At 43.9% G+C, this 14186-nt stretch overlaps 1 protein-coding gene and 2 long non-coding RNA genes across 3 annotated transcripts in view; 2 read left to right on the top strand and 1 right to left on the bottom strand.

The window, feature by feature from the left end:
* The window catches only part of SLC16A2 (solute carrier family 16 member 2), a 77980-nt gene extending 67403 nt beyond the window's left edge, over positions 1-10577 (top strand). The window contains exons 3-6 of the mRNA XM_026703111.2: positions 594-1053; positions 2601-2744; positions 7125-7353; positions 10197-10577. Coding sequence (XP_026558896.1) covers positions 594-1053; positions 2601-2744; positions 7125-7353; positions 10197-10420 — 1057 coding nt within the window. The 3' untranslated portion in view covers positions 10421-10577. The remainder of the gene's footprint in view (positions 1-593; positions 1054-2600; positions 2745-7124; positions 7354-10196) is intronic.
* LOC148124756 (uncharacterized) overlaps positions 1-14186 on the top strand; it is an 801081-nt gene that overhangs the window by 117561 nt on the left and 669334 nt on the right. The gene's annotated exons all lie outside the window — the stretch shown is intronic.
* Positions 10628-11145, bottom strand: LOC148124761 (uncharacterized). The gene is made up of 2 exons (XR_015745033.1): positions 11018-11145; positions 10628-10875 (listed from the first exon to the last, which is right to left on the bottom strand). It is a non-coding gene; the product is annotated as an uncharacterized LOC148124761 (long non-coding RNA).

The following is a 14186-nucleotide window of genomic DNA, read 5'->3' as shown; positions in this document are numbered from 1 at the left end:
ACAAATAAAATAACAGAATAATAACAGAACCTGAAGGTACCTTGGGGGTCTTCTAGTCCAAGCTCCTGTCCACGTAGGAAACCCTAGACCATTCCAGATAATTGACTGTCCAATCTCTTCTTAAAAACCTCTAGTGATGGAGCACCCACAACTTCTGAAGGCCAGCCATTCCACCGGTTAATTGTTCTGACAGGAAATTTCTCTTTATTCCTAGGTTGGATCTCTCCTTGTTTCTTTTCCATCCATCGTCTCTTGTCCTGCCTTCAGGTGCTTTGTAGAATACATTGACCCCCTGCTCTTCTTTGGGGCAGCCCGTCAAGTATTGGAACGCTGCCATCATGTCACCTTCTTCTTTTAATCCTTCTTTCATTAGGCTAGAAAGGTAAAACGCTAAAGCAGAGGCCTCCAAACTTGGCCCCTTTAAGACTTGTGGACTTCAACTCCCAGAATTCTCCAGCCAGCTATGCTGGCTGGAGAATTCTGGGAGTTGAAGTCCACAAGTCTTAAAGGGGCCAAGTTTGAAGGCCTCTGTGCTTGAAGAGACACTGTGGAATTTCTTTCCAAACCTTGTTATGGCCCTTTCTTTTCCACAGGTCCCTAGAGGTCCGCTACTTCACCTATGGAATCCTCTTTGGTTGTGGCAGCTCCTTCGCCTTCCACCCTACCCTGGTCATTCTGGGCCACTACTTCAAGCAACGCCTCGGTCTGGCCAACGGACTGGTGACCACGGGCAGCTGCCTCTTCTCCGTGGGCATCTCGTTCCTCCTGAAAGTCATGGGAAAAACCTTTGAGCTGGCTCGCGCTTTCCAGATGCTGAGCGCCTTCCTGCTGGTCCAGATCTTCTTGTCCCTGACTTTCCGCCCGATGTTGCCCTCGGTCTCAAGTCCTCGAGAGAGGGAGATCAAACTGGACACCCGGAGCTGGATGCAGCAATGCATGGCACAGATGAGGAAATATTTCAACTTGCGAGTCTTCAGGAGAAAGACGTACCGCGTGTGGGCCTTTGGCATAGCTACAGCCATCCTGGGATACTTTGTCCCTTACCTGCACCTGGTGAGTTGGGGAGGGGGAGGGAGATGGGGGCTTGTTCCTCGTCATATGGGAGAGAAGGAGGCGCTGTCAGAAGGGCGAGCAGACTGAGGATCCAGGGCCATATAGGTCAAAACTGCAGGTAGTCCCCCGGGTCCCAAAGTGATGGGGCTGGTCCTCAATGGAGCGGCAGCACAGGTGTGCTCTCTGTGGGAGCAAGCTGCCCCTTCTGCTGAAGCCAGTCCCGTGGCTGATGGCCTTCTGCTTGGGAAGTCCAGGTGGCCATCATGAAGGATCAGGGATAGAATAGAATGCAGAATAGAACAGAATGTAGAATAGAATAGAATGTAGAATAGAATAGAATAGAATAGAATAGAATAGAATAGAATAGAATGTAGAATAGGATAGAATGCAAAATAGAATAGAATAAAATGCAGAATAGAATGCAGAATCGAATCGAATCGAATCGAATAGAACAGAACAGAACAGAACAGAACAGAATAGAATGCAAAACAGAATCGAATGCAGAATCGAATAGAATATAGAATAGAATAAGAATGTAGAATAGAATAGAACAGAATAGACTAGAATGCAAAATAGAATAGAATGCAGAATCGAATCGAATATAGAATAGCATAGAATAGAATAGAATGCAAAATAGAATAGAATGCAGAATCGAATGCAGAATCGAATAGAATGCAGAATCGAATGCAGAATCGAATAGAATGAATAGAATAGAATAGAATAGAACAGAATAGAATAGAATAGAATAGAATTCTTTATTGGCCAAGTGTGATTGTATCCACAAAGAATTTGTCTCCGGTGCAGAAACTCTCGGGGTACATAAAAAATACATTCACCAAGAATCATAGGAGGCCAGACTTAGTGAGAGCCATAGGACACTTGCGAAAGTGCACGGAGGGCCCCGCGCTCTCTGCCCTTATGGAATAACAGGCCTTCATTTCCAAGGATCCAAGTGGGAGGAGGCCTTGGCTGAAGTTGTCTTCCAATATTTACAGCTGGTCCTCAACAGCAATTATGCCGGCTGGGGAAATGTGGAAGTTGAAGTCCACATGTCTTAAAGTTGCAAACCTGGGGAAAGATTGCCTTAGACCAGGGGTGTCCAACCTTGGCAACTTTAAGACTTGTGGACTTCAACTCCCAGGATTCCTGAGCTAACATGACTGGAGGAAGAATTCTGGGAGTTGAAGTCCACAAGTCTTAAAGCTGTCAAGTTTGAAGACCTCTGCCTTAGACTTTACAGAATTTGGAACCACCCCTTTCATCCATCACCCCCTCAACTACTCCCATGGAAATCTGAGCTAGCTTAGGAGTGCCACACAGGCCTAAAATTCCCACTCCATACCCCCTCCAAAATATACAAAGGGGAGACCGCCAATCGTGGATTATTGTCCCCTTTTTACGCATTTCCAGCTTTTTGTCAAATGACCCTGTACCAGAACAGTGTGCCGATGTCTCTTTTGGCCAATTGGATCTACCAATTTGGAATAGGCAACTCTGAAGCCAGTGAGGAGAAAAGCAAGACTGATGCCTCTTTTCCATTTTCCTAGGTGAAGTTCGTCGAAGAGAAATTCAACGAAAAGGAAAAATCCTGGATTGTGCTCGCTTGCATAGGAGCCATGTCAGGAGTTGGGCGGCTGGTCTCCGGACCCATCAGTGATCTCATCCCTGGGTTGAAGAAGATCTATTTGCAGGCAGGAGACAACGGCTTGCTTCAAATTCATGCTTATTGATTGCTTTGCACTTCCTCCAGAGTGTTTCATCTTTGTGTGAGACATTCTCTATCGTCCACATGGGTTCATGGGGAGAGAAATGACTTAAGGGGGCTGGAGGGAAAACATGAATGGTGGCAGGAATTGGGTATGCTTTGCCTAATGGAAAAAAATATATAATAAAAGCTATTATATAATAATTATATAATAAAATATATACTAAATATATATTAATAAATAAATAAATAAATATATAATAATATATTTATTAATAATTATAATTATATTATAATATTAAATAATAATCATATTTATGAATAATGAATAAATATAATACAATTATAGAATAATAAATAGGGACGCAGCGATTCAGTGGCTAAGACGCTGAGTTTGTCAATCGGAAAGGTTGGCAGTTCGGTGGTTCGAATCCCTAGCACCACTTCATGGAGTGAGCTCCTGTTCCTTGTCCTAGCTTCTGCCAACCTAGCAGTTCGAAAGCATGTTAAAAAAAAAATGTAAGTAGAAAAATAGGGACCCCTTTGGTGGGAAGGTAACAGTGTTCTGTATGCCTTTGGAGGCATTTAGTCATGCCGGCCACATGACCACGGAGACGTCTTCGGACAGCGCTGGCTCTCCGGCTTTGTAACGGAGATGAGCACCATCCTCTAGAGCCAGAAACGACCAGCACGGATGTGCCAGGGGAACCTTTACCTTTAGCCTAATGAAAAGAAGGTCCAGTTGGTGAATCCAGAAAATAGAACTCCTGGGACATTGTTTTACTAGGAGTATAAAACTTTACTGATTAAACCACGTTTGCATAGAAGAAGCAAAACCAGCTCTGGGTTTCTCACACAAAAGGAAGCCTAGTTAATTCCCCCTCTTCTCACGGGCCAGCCACAGTCCAGTGCATCCACCAATCACTCCTCTTTATTCTGTTGTGGAAACAGGAAACTGGGACATCTGCTTGGTGTGTCCTTGGGATGCCAACAATGTCCCAGGTGCCGATGGATGCTTGAATAACATTCTCCCTCCGTTGCCTTCAACTTCCCCTCCCTCTTATTGTCCAGCTATGAGCGAAGGAAAAATGCAGGTGAAAGTGTGAATCAATTTTGCCAGGACCCCTGAGAAAGTCCTGGGCTTCACCGGAAAGACCAGTTATAATAAATGTGTAGTGAGACAAAAGTGCAGCTATGCGATTGTCATATTCACCATGTTCATACAGAGTGGTAAGATGGACAGCCAATAAATGTTATAAATAAATAATAAAATACGTGAATAAGCATACCCAGTCTAGTTGGATTTGCCAATATTACCCAGTATTGTGGTAATATTATTTTGGTAGCCTGTTTTCTCACTGGCATAGAAGGGGAGAAAAGATTGACAGTTGGATTGTCCAATAGGCTACTCTGCACATCAACCAATCCGAGTAGAGATGGCGGATTTATTCATTCAGAAGCACTGCAGAGGAGTGATTAAGAGTCATGATAGACCTCATTGGGTGACTGTCTATTCAACCCACCTTATGGGACTCTTGCAGAAGTAAAGTTAGAGAGATGTTCTCTCTGTCTACGTCTTCTTGAACGCTCAGAGAGAAGGAAGATAGGAAAGCAATAAAAGTAGCTGTGGAGTAGAGACCAGGCATGGTGACCAGAAGATCCTTTCAATGCTCAGGAATATTGCATTGTTTTTCATGTGGGTACATAGAAACAGAGAACTTCTTCAAATTAGCTGGTTCTCACAATTTCCCAGTTCTACTGTCCATTGTACCATAAATAACCAAATATCATTGGCAAAGAAATTTAATTAAGCTGAGCATGCAGTGCTATATAAGAGCCAGACGGGTGTTTGCTTATGGTGTTAGTCTACATATACATTCTAGCCCAGTCCTAGCCAGAGGGACAGTTGGGTGGTCTTGGGTCAGTCCCTCTCTCAGCAAAGATGAACCATCTTTGAAAAACCTTGACAAGAACACTGCAAGAGTTTGTCCAGGCAGTCTCTAAGAATCAGACATGATTAAATGGAAGAAAAAAGTGGGATTATGTAGCTCTTCAGCCAGAGGTGGGATTCAGCAGGTTCTAACCAGTTCTTGAGAACCGGTAGTGGAAATTTTGAGTAGTTCAGAGAACCGGCAAATAACATCTCTGACTAGAGATTTTATAGCATCCTTCTCCTGTCACACCCACCAAACCACGCCCACAGAACCAATAGTTAAAAAAAAAAAATGGAATCCCACCACTGTCTTCAACCAACTTAGGGATGCATATCGACATGTGATACCACAATATTTTTATAGGCCCAGCAGAAATGGTTTGATTCCAAACTATCTATTAGTTCATGTAGCTGAGGATCTGTGTGGCCTCAACTCCCAAAGTCAGGTCTGAGCTTGGGATGTTCTGTAGGCTGTCCATAGTGGGAGTCTTTCCTGTTAGCTGGAAGAAGCATCTTATTTTATGTAATATGTTTTTTAAAAAATTCAGTAGAAATATGCCGTTTGTGAACATTATAAAAGTCTGAAGGGAAAAATTAGCCTTCCAAAACTCCAGCCTTGGCCAAGAGCTGAATTTCCGTTCATTGCCAAGAACAGTGTGTTGTAAAGTTGGAAGCATGGCAGAAATTTGAGATGATTTAAATAGAGAAAAATATATTTAATGGATGGAAACAACTCTTTAAGAATCCCTATAATGGGGTTAGCACACAAGCACTTTGCTAAGAGCAAGGGAATGTCAGAAGAGTTGCTATCACCTTCCAACTTTCTCCTCTTGGTTGCTTCCAGAAACTTCGCCTTCTTTGAAATGTAGCCTTATCTGAGCATCTCGGATATCTAAAGCACATTGTCTTTGAATGCCTTGGGGCCTGAGACATTCAAAGTCCTCCAGTTGTCAAATGATAAGCAAGACCTCTTGGCTAATTTTCTACCAAGGAGAGGCCCTTTGGGAAAAACAGAAGAGAAAATGGAGGAACTGGGCAACCAATGAGACATGGGAAGGAGGAGGAGATGTTCAGGGGCCGCTTAGGAATGGAAGAGCGAACTAAACCAAAGTGGAAGACAATATTTATAATCTTACAAAGAAGTTTAATCATCTTGGCATAGCCACACACAGAATCTAGACTCAAAGCAAGTTTTCAACCTATTGGTTGCCCAGCCAACTTTCAGGTAGAATTGAGCATCCATAAAAAGATTTGGGGGATCCTGTCCACCCACCCACCTCCTGATTAGAAAGTCTGGAAAGTGGTCCATGATCTCTAAACATAGTCTGTGGATGTAGCCCAAGGCAGCAGTCGCCAACTGGTGGGCCGCGAGAAAAATTTGACGGGCCGCAGAGAAATCGCACCCTCCCAAAGCAATTAATCCAGGCTGCACAGAAACACAAGGCTGTGCTGCCCACATGGCCCGTGGGAACCCTCCCCGCCCACTCACTCCTTACACCCAGCAAACTTGCCTGCTAAATTGCTATTTTTCCTTTTTCCGACCATCTTCTGTTCTGCTGTACCAGGAAATTTAGATTAGCTAGGAAGCAGGAAATGGTTGGATTTCTTGCTTTCTAGCTCGTCTTTAGATCTTCGGCTCTGCTCTTAAGCACAGCCGAACCTCCCTTAGGACTGAAGGTTCAGTTATTCAGTGCAGACTCACAGCAAGCACATTTGAGAGACTCAGCTAGCTGATGGCAGATAGATAGATCACTGAATGATTCTGTGAACAACTCAATCTGTCTCCCTGCCTTGCTTGATTTTGGTTAAAAGTTGCTCTTTTTTTAATAAAAAAATTCAATATTTATATAAATATTTATATTTACATACAAGCCATGCCCAGCCAGTCACATGACCACCAAGCCATACCCACAAATTAGGCCACGCCCACAGAACCGGTTAGTGGTCCCTGGGATTTAAAATTATGAGTTTGGTGGTCCCTGAGGTTCAAAAGATTGGCGACCCCTGGCCCAAGGTGTTTGCCCTCCTTAACCAGAGATGGGGGAGACCTTTTATTTGTTTGTTTGCTTGTTTGCTTGTTTAATTGAAGATGGTAAGATTTCTGCAACAACCTGAAGTAGCATTTGCAGAATGTCAGTGTTCAATTTAAAAATGAATACTAGTGAAAGGGTGAAATTTCAGTGACTTCAGCCGGTAAGAGTACCAGAATCCCACATGTTCTCAAGCAAGAATGACAAACTGTTGCATTTTCACATGAGATGACGTCAGAAATCTTGTTGAGTTTGAATACTTGCATGAGGGAGGGAGAGAGAAATCACTCCCCCCGCCACTTACGACGTGTGCCACTCACTGGTACTCTGAGCCCCCTTGCTTAGGGAATTCCTCCACATTTGTCTTGGTTGCCTAAACAGCTTCATTATTTTTACTCCTCAGGTTGCGTCCTTCATCACCTTGGGTGTCATGTGCATGATGTTGCTACAGTGCCAAGCATTTTCAGCGGTGATTGTTGTCTGCCTCTTCCTTGGACTCTGTGAAGGACTCTTCATCACCATTATGGCCCCCATTGCCTTTGAGCTGGTTGGGCCCATGGAAGCTTCTCAAGCCATTGGCTATCTCCTAGGACTCATGGCCATCCCCATGTCAGCTGGCCCACCAATTGCAGGTGAGCAAATTCTCTAGCTTGAAGGTTTGGGAAGGAGGCTGTTTCCAATATGTCTGAAAAGTCCTTATCCAAGCAAGGTATGAAGAGTTGGTAGAGGAAGGACATGTCATAGTCCACGATCTGTAGGTTCTTTGACTTGGCCAGCCATCAGTAGCTCAATCGACTCATTGCTCTAAGTATAACACTGTCTTAAATGACAAACAGACAAATATGTATTGGGACTTGAATAAACCATAAAGATACTGTGGCTTATCTATTCTGGGTTTCCATTTGCCTAGATAGCATGCCTCTTGAAGGCCCAACAGTAATGGTGGTTGTTTGAAGAGCTGAGGTGGCATAGTGATTTGAATGCAGTAGTGCAGGCTATTTCTGCTGACTGCTGGCTGCCAGCAGTTCAGCAGTTCGATCCTGACTGGCTCAAGGTTGACTCAGCCTTCCATCCTTCCGAGGTGGGTCAAATGAAGACCCAGATTGTTGGGGGACAATATGCTGATTCTGTAAAACTGCTTAGAGAGGGCTGTAAAGCACTGTGAAGCGATATATAAGTCTAAGGGCTGTTGCTATTACTTCTTTTGGTTTATCATCATGCAAACCAGTTCTCCGCATACTGTGATATCAGATGTTAATTTTCCATAGCTTGTTACTCCAGTTCTCCTGTCAAGTCCTAGGCAAATTTTCTTGGTGACATTGGTATGATAGCCAGATTGAGCCAGTATCCCAGAATACTTTCTTCTAAATCGCTATCCTCCAGATATGTCTCTGGGATTTCTCCATAACTTAAAGAAATTGATGAGGTGTGTGAACCCATTTCACGGGTTCTTAGTTGCAAGAAGAAGCAGGAAATGCAAGTCTGGGTGCTTTTTTTTTTCACTTTGAAGTAGCTCTATTTGAAAAGAATTGGTAGGAGAGTCCAGAAGAAAACTTAATTTGACTGCATTTCATTTGTCAAAATTGGTTGTCATCAAAGTTTTCCTTCTCCAGAAGACACCAGAATGTAAACTGACAGCAAACAGCACCCCTTACTAGCACCGATGATATTGCCTACCATAGTTAGGGTAATGAAACATCTGCAAGAAAACAAAGAAGTCATTTATAATTGTTAGCAAAACATCTAAAAGTAGCTTAGAATGCATCATCCCACCAAGCAAGAGAAGTCATTGTAAACGAATTATTCATCTCTTGGACTAACACTAACCACCACCAAATTCTTTCTGCTTCAATGTCTATAAGAAAAACATCTAAAAACCCGTAGCGGGGTTCATAAGTGGTAATAAGTAATGTTGTTGTCCACTGGCTGGATTTTGAAGTGTTTGAAATAAATACTTTTTTAATTCGGCAACTATCAGCAGGCTCACATTATTTTACTGCTTAGAAAATAGTCAAATGTTGCTCAATAAAGCCTCATTTTCCCAGATTAAAAAGATCAAAAGACTGCACAAGAAGTGCTGCAGCTGGAAAATTCTTGGCCAGTTGTTTGTACCTCTTCTTCTGGGAATAATTTGTACTCTTTAAAAACCAGACTTCCTCCTCCCCAACCGGTCATCTGAATTTGGTATAAGTAACATTTAGCAATATTTTTTATTAAAGCCCATTAAAAGCAAAATTGAAAGGCTTTACGAGGGTCAGAACTGCTCAATGCTATGAACAATAATAAAAAATCCATTTAGTTCATTTAGCCTCCAATTGAAATGAGGGCATATTTTGCAAAGGGATCAAGGATTCGATGGCAAATTGTCACCCCCTGTCACATTTTATATCAGAACCAGCAATAATTTTCCTTTCTCCTGAAACCTGACCTCTCACCCAGTGGCTCACTGTAGAAAATTTCAGAAGTTGCTTTTATTGTAAATAAGACAGAAGCGATATCAGCCATCTTTGGAACACAGGAATTAAGCCCTTTGTGTAAATGTGTGTTAGGTCCAAGTTTTAAGTCCCAGGCCTTTTCCATCCACCTTTCTGAATCAATGGATTCTTAGCCGTTCTTTTCCTTACCTGACATGGTTATGTCTGACTTTTTTCCCCATCCTGCCATCTTCAGCCTTTCCAGGAAGAATGAAGAAGGCTTAAAAGCAGGGCCATTTATCTGTGAAGATCAGAAAAGAGTTTTTTCCAGAGGTCATGAAATACTGCTTGATATATTTTAATGCAGCCTTTCCTATATGTGGGACTACAACCTCCATCCCTCAGCCAGCTGAGTCAGTGGATGTATCATCTGATCAAGAGGATTGTTGTAGTCTAGCAGCACATGTCAGAAGTCAAAAGGGTGGGAAGAGCTGCTCTTAGAGCAGTTCCAGGAAGGCCCCACACCCCCCTTGCGCTATTCAGGTGACCCCTGAGGGCACAGAGAAATCCCCAAGTGCCCTCAACCACTCTCAGAGAGGGTGCTAATGACCAGATGACTGCAAGAAATATAAATCCTTCCATTGCCCCACCATCATTGTCAGAACTGAAGAAGCTTCTTAGATGAGAAGCAAAACTCCTTCAAGGAAAAACAAAGTCCAGGTGCCTCTTTAAAAAGCACCTTTGGGACAGCCATACCTGGATGACTGAGAAACTCCATAGGGGCAAAGGTGCTTGCTTGATCTGGCCAACATCCTTTTAGCTTGGCCCTTGTAGCGGAGAGCTGCCATGAGGTTAGAATCCTGGTTTCTCCATTTGAATTTTAAATCCAAATAGTTATTGAAGTCCGGAATTCTGTTTTCTTTTCCCTCTGTGCCTTGATCCTTCATTGGGCATTAAAAATGGTTAATGAAGTTGAGAACATCCCATAAGCCGAGGGCAGAAGCCCTCTCCAACTTCACTTTCCATTGTATGACACCTGCTTTTCTTCTTCTTTTTTTTAGGACTCCTTCATGATCATTTTGGAAATTACCAGCTTGCCTTCTACTTTGCTGGAGTTCCTCCAATAATTGGAGGTCTCATTCTTGCGTGTGTTCCCTTCATCCATCAGTGTCAGCTCAAGAAGAAGCCACTGGATTCGGGGAAAGACAAGATGTTGGGGTCAGAGATGGTCCCAAACGGGGAGCTCCTCCCAGGTTCTCCAGCCACAGACGGAGCTACGGTGTAAACTCTGGCTCGGTCACCCATCCTGTCACCAGCTGCATTTTCTGACCCCACCCTCACCTCAGCCGAGATCTTTCAAAAGAAGGACTTCACCTCTTGTGCGATACCGGAAAACCACTCTGTTGGTCGGTCCTGATCAAATTCTTGGCTTTCGAGTTGAATTTGAGTTTCCTTCACCTTTTTCTTTCCTACCGAATGTTCTCATTGTCCCCACATTTATGTCCCAGGGCTGGACAGCTTTTGTTTTTTTTCCCAGTTAGCACATTAGTGGATAATGCATAGATGACTGTGATAGGGTTTGAATAGATTGTGTTGGACCACTTCCTCTCTCCTTTCCCTCAAAAGAGATTCTGTAGCCATACTTAGTTATTTTGTTGACAGTGAGCTTAAATTCGCTGGAAACTCCATTTGGAGCGAATTGTGAAGCTGCCAAATTCTCAGAAGTAGATTACCAGGGGTCTCCAACCTTGGCAACTTTAAGGCTTGTGGACTTCAGCTCCCAGAATTCCTCAGCCAGCAAAGCTGGTTGAGGAATTCTGGGAATTGAAGTCCACAAGCCTTAAAGTTGCCAAGGTTGGAGACCCCTGAGATTACTATATACCAGAGGTCTCCAAACTTGGCATCTTTAAGACTTGTTGGAGTCAGCTCTGCTGGCTGGAGAATTCTGGGAGTTGAAGTCCACAAGTCTTAAATGTTGCCAAGTTTGAGGATTCCTGCTATATATTGACGGAGACAGAAGAACATGAGCTGAACGGGTGGATTCTGAATCCTTTTCAAAGAAGTTTTCTTTTCAACCAGCAACTTCAGCCCTTTTCTCCTGTTCCCATAAAACCTGTCCCTGAACAAGTAATTGGGCCATTTTTTTTCCCTTTGAGTTCCATTGGGTTGTGAATTCTTTGTTTGATTTCTTTTGTATATTAAATGAATCTCAAAAGGAAGAATAATTCCTCACTTATGAATGCAGTTGAGGGACCGAGTTGAAAACGCAGATGCTGCTCTTTTGGAAACCTCCCCAAAAATGGATCTCGGTTTCTATTACTTGGAGGGATTTCATTGCAGGACTTGCTTGATCCTCCAATGTAACTGTTTCAAGAAAAGTAGCTGGAAGGAAAAAACAAAACAAAACACCAGTGGACTTTTATACCAAAGGCTGCAGGTGAGGGAACTCTAAGCCAGAGGTCTCCAAACTTGGCCACTTTAAGACTTGTGGACTTCCAACTCCCAGAATTCTCCAACCAGCTTAGCTCCCAGAGCATAACTCCCAGAGAATTCTGGGAATTGAAGTCCACAAGTCTTAAAGTGGTCAAGTTTGGAGACCTCTGCTCTAAGCTTACTACAGAAGAAGGAGCCCCTGGAAACGGGCACATCCCTCACTTCCATTTGGGGAAGGAAAATTTTCTCTGTTCCTTAAGGACCTGAAAACCACCTAGGAGGGAGAAACAAACATTGACCTGGCTTGCTGACAGGGTCCAAGTTAAGGGAGGCTTGTCAAGAGTCTCTTGTCCCAGTTCGTAACAAGTGTCGGCCTCTTTCCCAGTTGGGTTCTTAATTTCCCAGTTACCCAAATCATTCCTGAAATGGAGATTTTTCTGAGTTCTGACCTTATTCAGGACCTGCGTTCTTCATTAAGCATCTATAGGTAGTCCTCAACTTATGACCACAGTTGGGAACAGACTTTCCACCGCTAAACAAGGCAGTTGTTAAGGGAGTTGCACCCAATATTACAACCTCTTTGGCCACAGTTGTTAAGTAAATAACTTCAGTTGCTAAATGAATCGTGCAGCTGTTTAGCCACTCCAGCTTGCCCCATTGATTTTGCTTCTCAGGTAGTCCTCGACTTACAACAGTTCATTTAGTGACCAATTAAAGTTACAGTGGCACTGAAAAATGGGACATGACCATTTTTCACGCTTATGACCTTTGTACCATCCTACAGTCACATGATCAAAATTCAGTTGCTTGACAATTGGTTTGTATTTATGACGGCTGCAGTGACCTGCCTTCACTTAAGAACTATGTTACTAACTTATCAACTGCAATGTTTCACTTAACAACAGAAATTTTGGGATCCTTGTGGTCAAAATTCAAGGGGAAAGTTGTACTCAGAAAGTTGCGAATGGCAATCACAAGATGCCATAAATACAGGCCAGTTACAAAATGTTCAAAAGGTGACCCTATGATCATGGGAATGCTTGTGACAATTGTAAGCGTGAGGGGGGGTGTCATCATAAGTTCTTTTTTTTCTGTGCTGTCCAAACATCAAATGGTCACCAAGTAAATAGTTGTACGTTGAGGACTATATGTAGTTGAAGATTGACAGTGTTTTTCCTGGTCAACTGGGTCACCTGAAGAAGAAGAATCAGTGAATAAGTTCATCTCCCTTACGACCGGCGAGACCTAGATTGCTTTAGCACAGAGGTGTCAAACTCAAGGCCCAGGGGACAGGGTGGATCCAGCCCACAGGGTGCCTAGATCTGGCCCATGGAGCTGCCCTGGAAACAGTGATGGACCGGCCTCCTGCAACCCTCTGCTAGCGAAAACGGGCTCCCGAGCTCCGTTTCCGGCTGCAAAGGCCTCCTGCAACCCTCTGCTAGCGAAAACGGGCTCCCGAGCTCCGTTTCCGGCTGCAAAGGCCTCCTGCAACCCTCTGCTAGCGAAAACGGGCTCCCGAGCTCCGTTTCAGGCTGCAAAGGCCTCCTGCAATCCTCTGCCAATGAAAACAGAGCTTGGGAGGGCCGTGCACGGGTGTACAGTCCTCAGTTAAAAATGTGGTCCATTGTCATATCTTCCCCAAGAACCATTGATGGAAGTTCCCACCATCCCTCTCGTCTGTGGATTCGTCCCAAATCCACTCCTCCTGAAGCTGTCCTGAAGCCCAGGAGAAAAGCAGGCAGAACTTGATCTCAGGACTTGGGGGGACGGAGAAGGAAATCTTGAATGGTCCGAAAAGGAAGGATTTTATCTCACCTCCCACTGACCGCCACCCCTGTGGGTCCCAGTCCACAATTTGAACCGCAGTGAGTGGTCAGTGAGTCTGGCCTTGCAGAACCCCCATCCTTCCTCCAGTTTGTGCAAGAAATTTAGAAATGATCCATATTTGGGGATATTTTGATTCCTTACAGCAGGGGTCTCCAACCTTGGCAACTTTAAGACTTGTGGACTTCAACTCCCAGAGTTCCTCAGCCAGCTTTGGGAGTTGAAGTCCACAAGTCTTAAAGTTGCCAAGGTTGGAGACCCCTAGCTTACAGAACAAGGCAGTAGAGTTGAGTTTCTCAGTAGCTTCAAGATAGGTGGACTTCAGCTGTCCTGGCTGTGGAGTTCTGGGAGTTGAAGTCCACCCCTCTTTGTTCCCAAGGCTGAGAAACGGCAGTAGAGAATATCCCAACCCATGGCTGAACTTCCTTCAGGTGCCTCCATTGTCTTCTCCATGGATGGCCACTGTATCCCAGCAGCAAAACTACGTTATTTCTACACCACTAGTTTCCACCCCTCAATGCTGAGGTTTTACCGTCTTGTATTCTTGCAACTGATAAAACACAACACTGAAGATCTACCACCTGTTGCTGTGAAGCTTGCCAACAATCCACCGATTCCAGATTTTGGTATATTTAAAAAAAAAATGTCTGCAGGTTTTTTGCATGTCTTCCTGCTCAGGGTTCTTCTAAGACAGAGGCCCCCAAACTTGGCCATTTTAAGACTTGTGGACTTCCAACTCCCAGAATTCTCCAACCAGCATAGCTCCCAGAGCATAACTCCCAGAGAATTCTGGG

Source organism: Pseudonaja textilis, chromosome 12, assembly GCF_049901715.1.
Source record: "Pseudonaja textilis isolate UNSWEBS1 chromosome 12, rPseTex1.2, whole genome shotgun sequence".
In the NCBI taxonomy this organism is placed as follows: domain Eukaryota; kingdom Metazoa; phylum Chordata; class Lepidosauria; order Squamata; family Elapidae; genus Pseudonaja; species Pseudonaja textilis.
Note: the sequence above shows the minus strand (reverse complement) of the source record. Positions and strands in the feature narration are given on the sequence as shown.